This window comes from Megalobrama amblycephala, unplaced genomic scaffold (genome assembly GCF_018812025.1).
Source record: "Megalobrama amblycephala isolate DHTTF-2021 unplaced genomic scaffold, ASM1881202v1 scaffold626, whole genome shotgun sequence".
In the NCBI taxonomy this organism is placed as follows: domain Eukaryota; kingdom Metazoa; phylum Chordata; class Actinopteri; order Cypriniformes; family Xenocyprididae; genus Megalobrama; species Megalobrama amblycephala.
The window spans coordinates 1-17,626 of record NW_025953532.1 but is presented as its reverse complement, the minus strand read 5'-3'; the positions used below and the strand labels follow the sequence as shown (position 1 = coordinate 17,626).

The 17,626-nt window shown below is 35.4% G+C and overlaps 2 protein-coding genes across 2 annotated transcripts; one reads left to right on the top strand and one right to left on the bottom strand.

Annotated features, from left to right (window-relative positions):
• Window positions 1-589: 589 nt before the first annotated feature.
• LOC125262150 lies at window positions 590-6,590 on the bottom strand. Its single transcript, XM_048180705.1, has 5 exons — window positions 6,478-6,590; window positions 6,095-6,217; window positions 5,652-5,918; window positions 1,215-1,329; window positions 590-761 (listed from the first exon to the last, which is right to left on the bottom strand). Exons 1-5 carry the CDS (start codon window positions 6,569-6,571, stop codon window positions 605-607), a joined length of 756 nt encoding a protein of 251 aa, XP_048036662.1. The 5' UTR covers window positions 6,572-6,590; the 3' UTR covers window positions 590-604.
• A 6,437-nt stretch (window positions 6,591-13,027) lies between these two features.
• LOC125262149 (myosin regulatory light chain 2, skeletal muscle) lies at window positions 13,028-16,573 on the top strand. The gene is made up of 6 exons (XM_048180704.1): window positions 13,028-13,170; window positions 13,549-13,644; window positions 14,547-14,727; window positions 15,174-15,252; window positions 15,359-15,407; window positions 15,897-16,573. The coding sequence occupies exons 1-6, from the start codon at window positions 13,168-13,170 to the stop codon at window positions 15,999-16,001; spliced, it is 513 nt and encodes a 170-aa protein (XP_048036661.1). The 5' UTR covers window positions 13,028-13,167; the 3' UTR covers window positions 16,002-16,573.
• The last annotated feature ends 1,053 nt before the right edge of the window (window positions 16,574-17,626 follow it).

Here is a 17,626-nt window from a genome sequence, read left to right as displayed (position 1 = left end):
TGCCTGCCAGTTATTTTTACCAGGCTTCTACTGAGTACCAATGTACTAAAACAGTGAGATTTACAGACCAAATTCAGTATACCGATGATGATGATGCATACTACACAGTTTAAACAGAAGCGGCCAGAATATGAATGCAACACTCTAAATTGCATGTTATGTATTTTCCAAAGAAAACCATTGTAAAGAAAATGTTTAACGTGGCTTAATGCATTAAGACAGTGATATTGGAGGACCAAATTCAGTATACACCTTATTTATAAAATGAACACAGCATATGAATGCAAGGCACAAAGTTTCACATTAAGCATTTCCCATAGATAGCAATCATAAAGCAAGCAATTAATGTGCCATTTATCACGTTCATATTCCTTGTTCATCTGCATGTAGTATGCATAATCAGTAATGTGTATATTAAATGTGATCTTTTCACTGTCTTAATAGATTCTGGCACACCAAGCTTCTTTTTACATTAAACGTTTTAGAATGTCCCACTGTTTTTAGTGATTTCCAGAAAGTTCGCTTTGGCAAGCTGTTTCAACCTCTTGAAACGAACTTCGCTTTGGCCTTCATTCATAGATTTAGCTTTAAGTATATCAGGGCCTTAAGAGAATTTTGCAAGGGTAAGGGACTGGAGTGCAGTGAGTGAAAATATAGTACCCTCTTCTCTCTGAACACAAAAGAGGTTTCCAGTGAGAGTAACCAGTGCTGGATCAATTTGTGTTCTGAACATTAGCCAGCTCTCAAGACAGACGCCAAACCTATATGTGACAAATACAGCTGTGTTTTAAAGCACATTCAAAGGTTAGAGGACACATACAGTCAAACCAAAATTTATTCAGACACCTTGAATATTTCATTCATTATTACAGTTTATTCACTATAGTTAAAAAAAAATGGTAATAAAATATGACAAGGTCTCAGAGTTAATCTGTCTTAGAAAAAATTAATCTTAATTATGTCAGATAACACTTTAGCAAAACATGGTCAGGTCAAAGTGTCTGTATAATTTTTGGTCCCAAATTTTTTATCAATTTTACTGGTAGTCCACTGTATGAAGAATGTTTGGGTATAATGTCACAGTTTACTTTATTTTGCTATCCTCATTTACATAAATGAACTACAGTGTGCTGCACCCACTAGTAAAAAAAATATAAAAAATTACATCTAGTGTCTGAATAATTTTTGGTTTAATAACAGACAGAAGCAGTTACCTCACATCCTGGCCACAGCTGTTAAACACATTGCTGAGGTTCAGGAGACCACAGTCCATGACATCACAACAGCATCCAATGTCACAGAAGTCAGGTGTGACATCACACAGGCAGTCTGCGGGAGCGAGACAACTCACATTGAACTTACCAGTGTGATGAGGGTGGAATAGCTCAATGGTCAAATATGTATATATTGATATGTTTAAAGATACTTTAGTTTAAACTTGTAACATTTTCAAAGTATTTTTAAAAGTAGGGGAGACCGGGTATGGTTGTAACACTTTCTGCTTCAGTATCCGTAACTCACTGAATTTGAGCTAGAGTGCTGAAACTTTTTGCACAAAGCACCCACATTTGATTACTACAAAAGGCATCCATTTAAATATTTGGCTAGAAAGACGTGTATAGTCTGCGTCTTGCGTCTTTTGCAGCGTCTCGCACATGAGGCGGCATTCTAAAAACGCGGGGTTCAAATCAGTTCAAAACGTGTCTCGGGACCTTGCATTTTTCCCCTATTCCACCGCACACGTTTCGCAGTTTTGAAAGCAAAAACGTGTTCTGTGTGAACGACCTTGAGCTGAGACTGGAACGTGGGTTGCCTTGTGCGCAGCTATGGCATATGACACAGCGCTACCCACAAGCCTATTGCTCCTACATACGTTTATTTTTATCAGTTCTTTTGTCTTTAGGTCGTTATATTTCTCACAGATTTCTGCTCGTTCTAAATCAGATACAGCTCACAGCTTATCCTGCCCGTGAAATCCTCCATGGGCCAGCAAACCTCATTGCGGGACAATGATGACGCTCCATAACAAAAGAGCAAAAGCGCAAAAGCTGCTGTAGATCAGCTTACTTGGAAGCCTCTGCAACTGGCAGATTTAATGAACATTACCGTCATTTGGCAAATAAATAAATTACGGACAGTTACATATACATTACCAACATTTTATCATGTAGACTTTATGGTCCACCTCAAACAAGGGATTTAATAGTAATTTATACTAGTGTTAGTATTAATTGCAGAGTCCACGAATACCTTGGGTATGCAGAGCATTCGCAGCTTATATGGACCACACAGTGCTGCTATACGTCATGACCAATAGCAGCTTTACGGATCATTTGTTTCAAATTAGTTCAATAGTTCACATGACTTTGGCAGTTTGATATGTGCTCCGAACCACTAATTCGAAACAAAAGATTCGTAAAGCTTCGAAGCTTAAAGGGGTACTTCACCCCTGGAAAGATGAATGTGTATTTAAAATTGGTCATTTATGTAGTAGAAATGTGAAATTATTTTTGAATTTGGAGCTTTCTAGACTGAGAAAAGGCAGAAAATGTATTTTTGACTAATGTGGATGAAAGACAACAACTCCCAGAATGCACTTGTTTTGCTGCCCCTGCGAGGCCACGCCCAAACCGCGCCTATCGGTTACAGGCGGAATTACCAGGAAAATTCAAACAACTAGGCTTGCTTTGTTACATATTAATTCTATAAATCGTGAGTTAGTTCATACATTTACAACGAAATGGTGCTAAATTGCTTTGTACGTGGATGTACACCCAAAACCAGGAAAGGACAAGTAAGTTTCCATCATTTTCCGATTAAGTTAAAGATTTGGAGCGATTTAAACAGTGGCTGCGGGCCATCAAACACCCGAAGTTTGGAGATGACACCGTTATAGAAAACCTAAAAAACCGCAGAATATGTAGTCTCCATTTCAAGCACGAGGACTACGAACCAAATATCCTTGCAATGAAGAGAACCATTCTGAAGGACACCGCGATCGATATTCACTTTCCCAGAGGACGAACAGCCTGGGCATCTGGTACTAAGCGTATTCGCCTAGAGGTAAGACTCGCTGATACTAGACTGATAACACAGTAACGTTAGCCTATGTAGTGTTGTAGGTAGCACATAGGTAGCAGTAAAACTGCAAACTTAGCAAAGTAACGTTAGATAGACAATTACATATAAGTTGCATATAAGTTGACTGTTATCAAAGTAAAGCCACTGTTCTGTAAAACTGAGTTAGTCTATTTATCTATTTATGCTAACGTTACCACAAAAGCCTGTTGCTGTATTGGTTGAGATGACTGCAGAGACCGATAAATTTGCGAGATGAACCACTGATGTAGTGCAGACTATAACAAAATATGTTAAGCTTAAAAATATAATTGACACCCACTTTTGATAAAATCTTTGATCTATGTCCGTGAGTAACCTCAAAAGCGCATATGTATGGGCATGGTGAAAAAATGCGGAACTACCTGCTATTACTGGCTGTAGTTTTATGCCTCTGGCCAAAAAAGCCTCCGATGACGCAAAATGACGATTTTTGCGTCATTGGAGGCTTTTTTACAGAATAAAAATGCATAAATCTCTCATCTCGGGCTGATATGAAGGGGGAAAGCACTGTAATTCGAAAATACTAGTGGTATTCTACTAATACAAAGCTTAATGCTAAATCCTGAAGTAACCCTTTAATGAAGCAGTGTTTTGAGATCGCCCATCACTAGATATTGTTGAATAAAGTCGTTATTTTATTTTTTTGGGGCACAAAAAAGTATTCTCGTTGCTTCATAACATTAAGGTTGAACCACTGTACTCACATGAACTGTTTTAAATATGTCTTTCTGGGCACTGAAAAAGGAAATGATCTTGCTGGCAATGCAGGCCTCACTGAGCCATCGGATTTAATCAAAAATATCTAAATTTGTGTTCCGAAAATGAACGAAGGACTTACGGGTGTGGAACGACATGAGGGTGAGTAATAAATGACATAATTTTCATTTTTGGGTAAACTAACCCTTTAATATATATATTAATTTTCGGTCGTGTTAACCGAAAATTATCCGTCGTTGACGGAATTTTTTTTTTATCACTGACGGAAAAATCTGAAGGCCGTCCATCACGGTGACAGATTACACTGAGGGTGATCTATTGTAAATTGTAACTGTAATTCCCACCCCTGTCCAGTTGGTGGCGAGTGCGCTCCAATGTAGCAGCAGAGCACTGGATCAAGAACAAAAATTAAACTGGCACGAATCTTTTGCTATGCATTAACGCACAGGCGAGTACCCAGAAGCTACAATCTATCACGCCACATTAAAGAGCGCCAAAACGGTATTTATTGCTTGAATTTCTTAATGAAATGGACAGAATTTGAAATCTGAGACTTTGTTCCATATCAAAAGCAACAAAAAAAACTTTAAACCTATTGCAATTTATTAGATGTGAAGCGCACTAGACTACTGTTTATTCATCAACTGAAAACAGCATAGCCTGCCAAAAGATCGACTATCGACTATGAATGTGACATGCTACTATCCACGGACACATACTAATGAAGACCAGATGTGCCACCAGATATGCCAATAAGCATAGCAACATACGTGCCATTGGCTTCTGTGCCTGTATAAACAGCTTCATAAACAATCTTTTCAAACACACAGTATCATTATTTCTGTGTTACAAATATTCCAATTATCAAAGAAGTATACAAAAGTTTACTTTTCAGATAGAAAAGCTGATGTTACTGATCAAAATAGAATAAATCACCTTCTGTAAGTAACTGGACTTCAAATAAGAACTGTATTGATTGCACAGTTACACCACTAGGTGGCAACAAATTACTGTTAAAATGTATCTATCACTGAATCATTCTTTCAGAAACAAGCCAAGTCTTTATGAATCCAACTTACAAAAATATTGTTTCACCTGTCTGGATCTTACATGCGTGTTCAAGCATCTTATTTGTGATGAATTTGTGGTAACACTTTACGATAAGGTTAATTTGTAATGAATTAACCATGAGTAATACATTTGTTACTGTATCTGTTAATCTTTGTTAACGTTAGTTAATAAAAATCCAGCTGTTCATAGTTTGCTCATGTTACTTTTCAGTGCGTTAACTAATGTTAACAAAAACAACTCTTTATTTTAATAATGCATTAGTAAATGTTGAAATTAACATTAACAAAGATTAATAAATGCTTTAGAAATTCAGTTCATTATTAGTTAATGTAGTTAACTAATGTTAACTAATGAACCCTTGTAGTGTTAGCGAATTTGTTGAGATTAGCTGTCTGTTAAATTCAATTTACAAGAATAATAAACAAAAAGGACTGTTTGAGTTGAGTATTGTGCATTTTTTCCATTACTACTATTTTTCATTGGTTGTTTAATTATTTTAAACATTGTTAGGCAGAACCGGGATCGGAACCGGAAAATTTCTTATGATTCCCAACCCTACCTAGAATGCATAATGTCTGTACTGCAATGTAATCTTTATTTGATGAAATTTCTTTCAAAATTATACAAATGCCATAGTTATTCCAGTGCTTAATTGTCATGAGAATAAAGTCATGAGATTCTTAATAAAAACAAGATTAATTTATGCACAAAAGCCTTATGAGATTAAGCTTCTTTCGACTCACCCGATGGGCTTGTGATGGGCACTATGGTGGCATCAGTGGGCAGAACAGCACTACCACCTGTGAATGTACCCTTCGGTGTAGCAGTTGCAGACGAGTCATTTGAGTTGAGTTTGAGTGGATACGAAGAGTTAATTTCTGCCCTCAACTCATTAGTCGCTTCTGTTGTTGATCGTGACTGCTTAGTAGGTGCGTTATCAGTAAAAGTGAAGGGGTATGGGCTAAGATCGGTGCTCAATGGAGTCTGATCAGTGATGTTAGAATCAGTCACTGTAGGAAAAGAAAATGCAAAGAGAATTAGAAAGCGACACGGATGTCAGTTTAAACATGTTAATGGTCCTAAAAACGGCTAAAACCTTTCTTTAAGCTGAATCAGCCTAATTTACTTTTATTTGGGGGTTAAAATATTACGTAGACATGATATTGACATAAATTCATTCTCTTACCCATTGGACTGATGGGCTCAGCACTTCCATCTGTGAATGTGACATTTAGCGCTGCGGGTGAAGCTGAAACCGATGAGTTTGTTGAATCGATTGAGTGGTGTTGTGCAGCGTTCTGACAAATCGCTTGAGGAAAAATAATCGGAAATAAAACTAACTGGAACAAACGACGGAAAAAACCCTTCGACATTTGCTGAAGATATCTGTTAATTCGGGATGACTTAAGATAGTAATATCCACGTAATATCAAATATATGTCTAAAAAGTAGTTTGTATTCTGTCATTTCATAAGCATTAAATTGTATAAGGAATTAATTAACGGTCTACTTTACTCAAATCACACAGACACATTACCATCCTACCAAAGACTGAAAGGGACTACAGACCGTCGTCAAGGAAATGTAAACTCTGAGCACAGTCGGTTCTTCTTCTTCGTCTTCTTCTAGTGTGGCGGTTGGCAGACCAACTTAAATGGTGCATTCCCGCCACCTACTGAATAGGAGTGTGGAGCGCATAATGGTTGGGAAGTTTGAAAACAATAAGACAATAAATAAAAATGAAGGGGGAAAAATAATACAACGGTATCTTAAATTCTATTGATTAATCTTGTTTCTTTTAAGAAAATGATTAATTTATGAAATATTCGCGATTGTTTTGGGCCATTTCCTAACAGAACCTGAAGTGACAAATTATTTATTCCCAAAGATCTTAAAGATGTCTGTACAAATTACTGATCTTATTGGTTATACTTCTTCTATCCACTGAAGAGCTAGGAATATTGCTATTGTCTCTGTAGTAAAAACAAGATCTGAAATTCTTTTTGATATTATAACTTTGAATTGGGGTTATGTAGACTGCTGCTGCTGTATTTCCAGATTCAGGATTTTTAGAGCCATCCATGTATTTAGGGCCTGAGCAATGATGGTGGAAGGGCCCTATTGTAATTGCTTGGTCAATTCTTCTTCCTTTTGAGGGCCTAAACATGTTTGAAAACTCCTGAAACTTTACACATGTGTAGCGTGTCTGGACCGGTCACTCTCACACTCACACAAGGACCACACAACCACTTGTTGAGATTCAGCACTGTACTTCTGTAATTAAGAGAAATAATCAGTGGAGCAACGGGGCGACAGCTTTTCCCACTCTGGTACACACAGGATATTTTTCGGGGGAAGCGAAAATCACATGCGTCATCGGCTTCATACACAAGTAGACTGACATTATACAATAATGGAAAAGAATTATATAAATTTAAATCAATTATACTGCTTATAAATATATAAATATCTTGTTTTTCTTATACATCAGATCAATATTCTTATTCTATTACAATAAATATATTACAGTAGTGTATAATATAAAATAATTAGTATATTACAATAGTATATTAAATACAATATCTATATTACATTATTAACATATGCATTAATTCAAATATTTATACAATATAACTTCCTATAATAACATATAAACAATTATAATACCACTTGTATGTATAAACCCATATTTCACACATTAAACATCAAAAATGGAATAAAACATGGGATATAATCAGCACCGTACCATGTGCAGGCCGCACAAAGTGCGTCACAGACAGCATAAACAATTAAATTCGATTCTCTCTCCCATAACACACTCTCTGTACAATATACATTCATTATCAGTCAACTAAATCTCTTTTCTTTTTGAAACAGAACTGATTGATCGAACATACCTGTAATTAAGAGAAATAATCAGTGGAGCAACGGGGCGACAGCTTTTCCCACTCTGGTACACACTAAGCATACAATGCTAATTAGTTAGCGTCATGATATACATCATTTAAACCAAATAACACATTAAACGATACATTTTCATCATAGCTAACATAATCAAATGTTACTATAAATCAATCACATTCTTCCAGCAACAAATATGCATTTTAAACAAGTAACATCATCATACCAGGATATTTTTCGGGGGAAGCGAAAATCACATGCGTCATCGGCTTCATACACAAGTAGACTGACGCAATCGCTTGCCGTGCAAGAGGAAACCCCGCAGGTGCGTTCCACCGATAACGTTCCCTTCCCCAACAAATCCCCAAAGAAAAGTTCCGCTATTTTAACGCTATTTTCATATAACTTGTGAATGATAATATCGAAACAAAATTTCGTGAAGTTCACTATACCAATTTGTACAAATGTAGAAAAATATAAGCATTTATAAACCAATTTAAGAGAAGGGAAAAAAAATAAAATAAATAAAAATAATACAAATACAGAAGGAAATAAACAAAAGTCAGATTAAATCAATACATTTTTCACACCAGTTACACATGCATCAGAAGTCGTGAAAATTTACATATGATATGGGTTTCAGAATTAGGTGTGAATGGCTCGATAGCGCCACCTACAAAATTTCAATTAAGCGCCCTTCACGCTATGTTTCACGTACAGGTATGAAATTCGGTAGACACACGTAACAGCCCAGTAACTACAAAAAAGTCCCTGGGTGCAAAATCTAAAAACCCAACAGTTGTGTTTTAGTTTAGAACTGTACTCCATACTGCTATAATCAATAGCTGCTCATATCAGTGCACAGTATATACTTTTGAGAGACTGACGACATGCCTCCCATTCAACTCCTGCCAAACACCTCATTACATTTATTGTTTTTTTACATTTGTATATCATTTTCTGAATATGAATTCTAAAATTCAGTTTTGAATTTTTAATTTTCAGTTTTGAATTTGAATTCAGTTTTCCATCCACATTCCTAGAAATCTAATTACTGACACCTGCTCCAAGTTCTGTCCATACATTTAAATGTTTTTGCTACTGAGAAACAAAAACTCCATTCATTAGTCCAATTCTCTACTTTTTTAACAGCATTCTGCATACACTTCTCTAAATGCCCTACATTGCGCCCCCTTTTCCACAGCGCGCCGTCATCTGCATATAAGGAGTATATAAGGAGTATATCTGCATATAACCACTTTGGTATGGGGAGAAAAGGTTTTTCTTCTCAATGATATGCACCAATCTGCTCATTACCATACATTCCATCAGTTTGCAAAGATAGCAGAGAGTTCAGATCATTATAGAGGTTAGGTGTTATTCCTGTTTTGGCTTTCCAGCGTGTTGCAACTCCGCTGGTGCCATTACTAGATTTAGTGACTTCCCCGTCCCTTTTGAGACTTTTTTTTTTTTTTTTTTTAATGTTTAGGGACAAATCTAGAAACTTCTTGGACAAAGCTTATCTAGATGTTATTTTGCCCACTGATCTTATTTATATAGATCAAGAAATTTGTCATTATGATGTCATCTAGTGACATTTAGCTACCAGTTTTAACTACTTTCAATTGAAAGCAGTTGGCAACACTACCTGTGATCTTCTTTGTTGTGGATTATTGTCTTTGCTTTTGTTTAAAAAATAAAAGTACTGCAATTGGATCCCATTCTCGATTTTACCTGACCTGTTGTGACAGCTGTAATCTAAAGTGTTGCCGATTATAATTATAATCAAATATTCCTCCTCCATCTATCTATCCATTCTCCAAATCACTTGTCCTCAGTAGGATAACGAAAATGCTGGAGCCTATCCCTGCTTCCAAGGCTGCAGAATGGGGAAACACCATTGTTATTATTATTATTATGCATATTACTAAATTATATTTGATTGGGTTCCTAAAACACAAGAATGACCATGAACAGACATGAATGTGTTGTTAAATTATTAAAATAGTAACTTAAAATCACAGAGGATACTTGAAGTAAATATTTAATATCTAAGAAGCTTGGCTGACAAAAAAGTTTGGGAACCCCTGCCCTATATTTAACTAAGGGGTGTGGGAGAGAAGAGAGTATGTGCTTATAGAGCAAGGGACAACAGCCATAAGTGAAAGTGTGTGTGTACTTCTTTTGACTATACTTGTGAGGACCAAATGTCCTCACTTGTATTGTAAAATACTTTCATAACCCACTAGTGAGGACATTGACCTGGTCCTCACTAGCTTTAACTCAGCTAAAAGAGTTTTTTTTTTTTTTTTTACCTAGTGATGTGCACATGTTTCTGTGATGTGGGTTGGGTTAGGTGATAGAAAATATCATTGACCTGATATAAAATCAATTGAAGTCTATGCAATGTCCTCACTAGCAAAAAAACGTGTGTGTGTGTGTGTGTGTGTGGTCCTGGTAAACCCTACAAAATGTAATACTGGAAATCGTTAACCATGGGAACATTTTTGGTCCCCATGAGGAAAACAGCTTATAAATCAATTAAATTTTTTTTTTTTTTAACCAATTTTTTTTTTAAAATGCATAAAGTTTTATGTGAGTGTTGTGTTTAGGGATAGGGTTAGGGGATATAATACACAGACTGTACAGTAAAAATGTCTTTGGAAAGTCCCCATAAAACTTGGAAAGTCGTGTATAGGCCAGATGAAAATTTGTTGGAGAAAGAACATTTGTCAGAACAGTGTGTGTGAAAATTGGGGGATGGTGAGTTAATTCTGTCTGCAGCTGTCACTTTTTCCACTACACCTTTTCTTGTAGTGGCACTTAAACTCTGTCTGAATTGTTGAATTTTTTAATGACTAATAATTCTACTTCAACTTATAACATTACTGCTGCATAGTCAGTGGCAAGGCAATATTTTTACTTGCTCTTCCCATATGGCAAAATCTTCAAATTGTAAAATACATTACAAAATTATTACTCAAAGAGAATTACCGACACCAAGGGTCTAAATTTGATTCACAGGAAACAATGATGCACAGTATATTGTAGTGGACAGACATCCAGTTAAACTGATGTTTTAAAATATATTTTGGACAATATTGTGTTGTAATGTTAAAATACTGAATAATGTTAGAATAAAGAAAAAATTGCATTATTATTTTTTTTTTTTTAAATAAGGTTACTATAACTTAAATATAATTTCTTATGCTCTCCAAGGCTGCATTTCTTTGATGAAAAAATACATTAAAACAGTGATTGTAAACACTGTAAAAATGTGAAACATTATTACAATTTAAAATAACTTTTCACATGATCATTCATACATAACTGTAATATGATTGGTTGATTTGGTGTGCAAGAAACATTTTTACATGTTTTTTTCATGTAAAATGTTTATGTTCATTATAAATTTAAAACTATAATATCTTAGTCTAAATCTAAAGTAATATTGATAGACTATGTATCATTTGAAAGCTTACTGTAATTTTTAGTGTTGATTTTTTTTCAAACGACAGAGGAAAAGTAATTTCTTAATTTACAACAAGAATATTTATCAGAGTCATAAGGCGTGTTCAGACCTTTATTTTAAAATAGTGGTGGGCACTAGGTTGGTACTACGCCCAAACAAAATATTGCTGACAGCTAATTTTTTGAGATATCAACCTAAAATTTGGTACACAACTTGTTCTGAATTTTTTTAGAAGTTCTAGAGTCAAACATTATAAAATATACATAAAACATTGATACACTTAAAATTCTATATTTTTTTTCATAATTTCTATAACAATCCGCCAACTTATGTCTGTGCTCCAAAGTATTTAAGATTTATAACAATTTAAGTTAGAAATGTTATTTTTAGCTCAATGCTCAAAAAGTGGGAGTGACAGTTAGCAGAAGTACCAAAGAAAATACCAAGATCCCTGTAGAGACAAAGTATCAGTTTCCACAACCCTGTATTTCAATACATGCGTTCAGTGCTGGGCTCATGATAAATGTCTGCTATGGATTGCATATATGGTGAGAAGTGGGAGGGCTGCAGAATGCTGTTTTGGACTACCCTGGAGGTCTATAGGCTCCTCTATATAGAGCCCCAGTGCTTGAAATTTATGTTTAGTCATCAAACTTCCCTTTCTGTTCAGACACTTATTCATAAAATACACACCAAACATCCTATATATGGTACAGCACCTTTATGATTTGCCAGAATCAATATGTTGTTAGTTAGCTACTGTGAGAAATCTTTAGATAATTTACATTTTTATAATCTCAAAATCATATTTACATTTATTTACATTTAGTGAAAAACAAAAACATATGCAAGCTAATCTATCATATGTAGCTAATGTGTTTACTTTGAAAGAAATGAATGAGGTATTAGCAATTATGTCATTATTTTCATATGGTAAGAAAGATGATGTTCATACTGAACACACAAGAAAGTGAATATCATGCGTAAAAGGATATTATACATATGAGAATATTGTTGAATACTACAGTTATATATGTTACAAAACGGACATGCAAGCAAACAAGGTCTTACAAATATTCAAATCCCACCAATACTTATTAACTATGATAGTATAGTAATAGATGTCTCTAATTAGATATATTTGATTTAATCTTTTGAGTAGGTGAAGAACATTAACCCTTGTTTGGTCTTTGGTTACATGATAATAAAACAGACACATCTAAAGATAATGTTGGAGCTGTTCAGTGTTACAGGACTATCATTTATATTTGAGCTAAATCTAAATCAGTGTTCTTATAAAAGAAAACTTCAGTTGATGTGAAGTGGTCTAATTTACAGCCAGTATTGATTTATGAAACTATTGTTGACCAATTTCTTATTGTGAAAAGGCATTTAAATAAATGACTGTCTATAGTATGTCATTTAGGCAGGTGATACTATGGGTTGTTTTAATATTCTTAGTTCCAGAAAAGATATCCATATATCAAGGCTTAACATGAATCTACAAATTTAAGTCTCAACAGAGACAGAGTTAATACGATGAGAAGAAACTGAGCCCTTCGGTCAAGGCAGCAACAATCTCCTTGCCCTTGCCATATTTGCCCACAAGGTAAATCAAACTATTGCCAAAATTACTGGACTGAATTCACCTCATTCCAAGGCGTGCAAATCCTATTTCGGATCGGGGTGAAAAGTGACACCAAAGCATTTCATACACCTCCTCTCTTCTACTTTCACCAGCACTCACTTTCCTAAACCTGATGTTCAGGCTAAAGTTAGCACACCCAGGCTAGTATATAAGACCCCAGAAAGGAACTACGAATATGTCAGTCACATCAGTGTGGTGTATACTTCTCCTCTTTGACCAACGGCAAAAAAATTGAGAGATGGTGAGTGCTTTTAGAAGACTTAAGACAAAAAAAATATAAACTCAATTCTTCAAGATGAGGTTAATTGATGGACACTCCTCATCATTTGATAACAGATTAATCTGTGTCAGTCATTAGATAGTCAGAAATTTGGCAAGAGAACGAAGTTGAGGTGCCAGTGCACTTGACAACTTTACAAAACATCTTTCCTTGACACCTTCTGAAATATAGAGCCCCATTGTCACTGGAAATATACATTTGAAATTGCAACATGAACAATACATTTTCACTGGGAAATTAGCAGAAAAATGAATATGATGACAGAACTCGTAACTGAAATGGAGCAGCAAAACATTCATGTGTGTTTTTTTCACTCCATACATATGTGTTTCTCTCTAGGCACCCAAGAAGGCCAAGAGGAGGCAGCAGGCAGAGGGCGGCAGCTCTAATGTCTTCTCCATGTTTGAGCAGAGCCAGATCCAGGAATACAAGGAGGTACAGAGCACGTTCTTCAGTAATTTGACTTATGTTTGTTAAATTTTTGCTAAACCTAAAATTAGTTCAATACATTAACATGTACTGATTTATCATAAACATTATTCCTAAGGAACATATACATTTAAGCTGTAGATTTTTTCAACACAACACAACACAGAAAATTTTCAGGGAGTAGTTTTAACATCAATCAAATCAATCAATCAAATCATATCAGTGATTAATGTTGAGGACATGTTAGATATTCATCCATGCTCATGTGTTTGAAAATCTTACATTTCAGATTTCTGTGTTAACTAGTAACTCAGCAAGTGGTAGATTTTGGAAACATAAAACTAATGTTACACTTGGTGACTACTTTATTCCAAAAAGTAGTCACCAAGTGTAACATTAGTTTTATGTTCAATAACCAATTAGCAAAAACAATAGCTATTGTAAGTAGTAAGGAGAGGTGGTAGGGAGATTAGTTGGGCCTGGCAGATGTAATCAATCCCCCCTCCTTAAATACCCCCAAAGTCTTGTTGTACATTCCGTGACCTTTTAACAACTTAGACAAGTGGGCAGCAGCTGCCAAGATACTTCTTGATCTCAGATGTCGTTTCCAGTTTCAACGATGTTCAGAACATGAAGACCTCATGCCAGAAAGGGAAATGTATTTCACAACTACAAAATAATTTTTTTCTTGTGTAAAAACATCTTGTGTAACTTTGGCGACCAATGATGTAATTAGTAGTAACTTCAATTAAAATTTAGATCCTATGTATACTTTAAAGCCTAGAAACACTGTGAAGATTGTTCTTTGTACTTACCAATAATCCTCAATGGTATGTTACATAGACTCAGTCCGCACCCCATAAATGTGACTAATGTCTAAACTGTCTTACCCTCCCTAAAACAAACAGGCCTTCACAATCATCGACCAGAACAGGGATGGTATTATCAGCAAGGACGATCTGAGAGATGTGCTGGCTTCCATGGGTCAACTAAATGTGAAAAATGAGGAGCTGGAAGCCATGGTCAAAGAGGCCAGCGGCCCCATCAACTTCACTGTCTTCCTCACCATGTTTGGTGAGAAGCTAAAGGGTGAGTTGTTTAAATCTTCTCTGACTTAGTTATTCTTTTAATCACAAATCATTTCTATTGTACATACTTTTGGTTAGAGGTTAAGAATTAATATTTGTAACTTTTACCTCGGCACATAAATTTTACCTGCCAGATACATTTACATGCATTTGGCAGACACTTTTATTCAAAGTGACTTATACTGCTTTCAAGGTAAACATTTTATCAGTTTGTGTATTCCCTAGGAATAAAACCGATGACACTGCTGTTGCTTGTACCATGCTCTACTGTTTGAGCTACAGGATGATAAAAATGGCAAAAAACGTGAAGCAGCTCCTTTAGACTTACAATTACTTACAATGAAGGGTTATGAAAACTTACAAAATATAGTTTTGTATTTATAGAATGCGTAGTATTGACATCTTATCAAATATTCACAACATTTATCCATCCAACTCTTCATTAAGGTGCTGACCCTGAGGATGTTATCGTGAGTGCTTTCAAAGTTCTGGACCCTGAGGCTACAGGCACCATCAAGAAGGAATTGTAAGTGTCCTGACTCATTGTTCACAAAAAAGAATGTTAAACTTTAAAGCCCTTACAAATATGGTGAAGATTCATTTTCAAGAATATAACATTTTTTTTCCTATAGCCTTGAGGAACTCCTGACCACCCAGTGTGACAGATTTACCGCTGAGGAGGTTAGTTGTTGTTAGATTATTTTAATTAGTTTGCTAAAGCAAGAATCATAATTACTGTATGTGCTATGACAGGAATCAAATTCAATATTCAAAGTGTATGGCTTATTGAGAACAAATGTGTGATTAAACAAGTAAAAATATCCCTTAGCCATACATTTATAGTACGGCCAACTCTAATTTGTAAATGTGGACAATCAGGCATTAAGGCACTATAAACATTAACATCAAGAATCTCTGTAAACCTGCTTTTAAACAATGTATATTATGAAAAATGCTATTCATTATAGGTAGAACCTGAGCCACATATAGAGATATATAGGGGTTTGCTTTTTCTGTTGCACCATACACAGGCACTCAGAACATCCTAGTCACTGCCTAGCAATGTATTAAAACATTTTTTAAAAAAACCAAACACATAGCCTTTCATAATGTAGCCTTTGTTTTACTTGACAAATTATTTAAGATCGTCTGATTGTTATCTTCTCCTAGATGACCAACCTTTGGGCTGCCTTTCCTCCAGATGTGGCTGGAAACGTAGACTACAAGAACATCTGCTACGTCATAACACACGGAGAGGAGAAAGAGGAAGAATAACTCAATCCATCAGCCATCTCTCTACCACCTCATTAACACACCATCTTGTTACATTTTCAGTCTCCCCAAGGTACATCTGTCCTCTCACAGAAACACTTGTCTAAACTGGAGGTCTTTTGGTATCTGGGCTCTCTGAATGTGAGTTACATGTAGCTAATGTGATTATTTTCAATAAAATAATCTAAAATCATGAAATCACAATCTCTCTGTTCTGTCTGCCAGTGTTTCCCTTCATAAATGTATAGGAAGAGGAGATATTTAAAGAGATGGTGCATCTCTGTAATAGATTCAATGTTTCCTGTTTGTTTTCTTGGAGGAAAAGTAGGAAGGAAAGACACTGAACACTAATAGACACTAATAGAAGATGCAGAGGAAGACAGAGTGAGGATGAGGAAATGAAACAAAAGAAAACATCTTTGTTTTTACTTTTTCTCCCTTGTTTACTCCTCCATTCCAAAGTCCTCATTTTTTTTTTTTTTTGGCATTTTTCTTTCTTTTCTCTTGATTCATCTCTTTGTCCTCAAAACCACCTGTAACTTAAAAGTAACGCAAATAAAAGTACATAAACCTTTCCTATATCTTGTGTCTGTTCTTGTCAAATTCATGCACCTAGAACCAATAAGAAATAGGTTGAAATTTCGATTAAATTGATCTTTGACATTAAAAGAGAAAAAATGTGAATGACAGACAAAGTATCTTGTTTTTAAGTGCTAAGTGTTACTTTTACCTTTTATGCATTATGTTTTTGAAGTTACATGAAATTGTGCTTTGACATTTCTTTAACAATTCAAACTGTATTTGATGGTGCAGGGACTGCAGAGAATAAATGTATTTTGTAAAATGTTTGAAAATGAAGCACCACAATCATGCAGCGACAAAAATCTTAAAACACTTGCAGTCTTCGCGCCCACTTGAACACTTGGCCAAACTCCAGACATACATTATTTAAGTAAACAAGTGGTCAAGTGCAAAAACTGCAAGTGTGGGTCTTTGGACAGGCCTACTGTTTTTCGCTTACTATATAGCAGTAGTGAACCGTGACTCTTTAACCATGGCCCTCTCACCCCCTTCCCTCATCTGGAAAAAAGTAAACTCAGCCTAAAATCAGCCTAGCTTACTGTGTCCTCTTCTATAATACAGTAGTCAACATTTGAAGTGGATCAAAACCTTTCATCAAAGTTGTCCTAAAACCTACTTCTTAGGACAACTTCGTTCTTAGGACAACTTTGATTAACTTTTTTGATCCACTTCAAATGTTGACTACTATACTTCATGTTACTCTTGACAAGAAATGCCATAAGCAAACATCAAAGTGAGGGTGAGAGTTATCACAAAAATGAAACAAAAAGTGATAAAATGAAAATCATCATTACAAATAATTGCATCATCACACAATTGGTGTGTGCATTTCAGTGGAATGTGGTGAAAATTGAATGTAAGTTGATGCATCATGACAGCACTCAGACCAAAGCACATTAGTGACAGACACTTCCGCATCCGTTATTATAAGGTTATTATAAGGGAGGTGTGAGAAATCATTGGTGCGTTGGGTAGAAATAGAGTTTGGTCTGAGAGCTGGTGCTAGAGCGATGGATAAAATCACTGCTGCGGCAGTGAGGAATAAA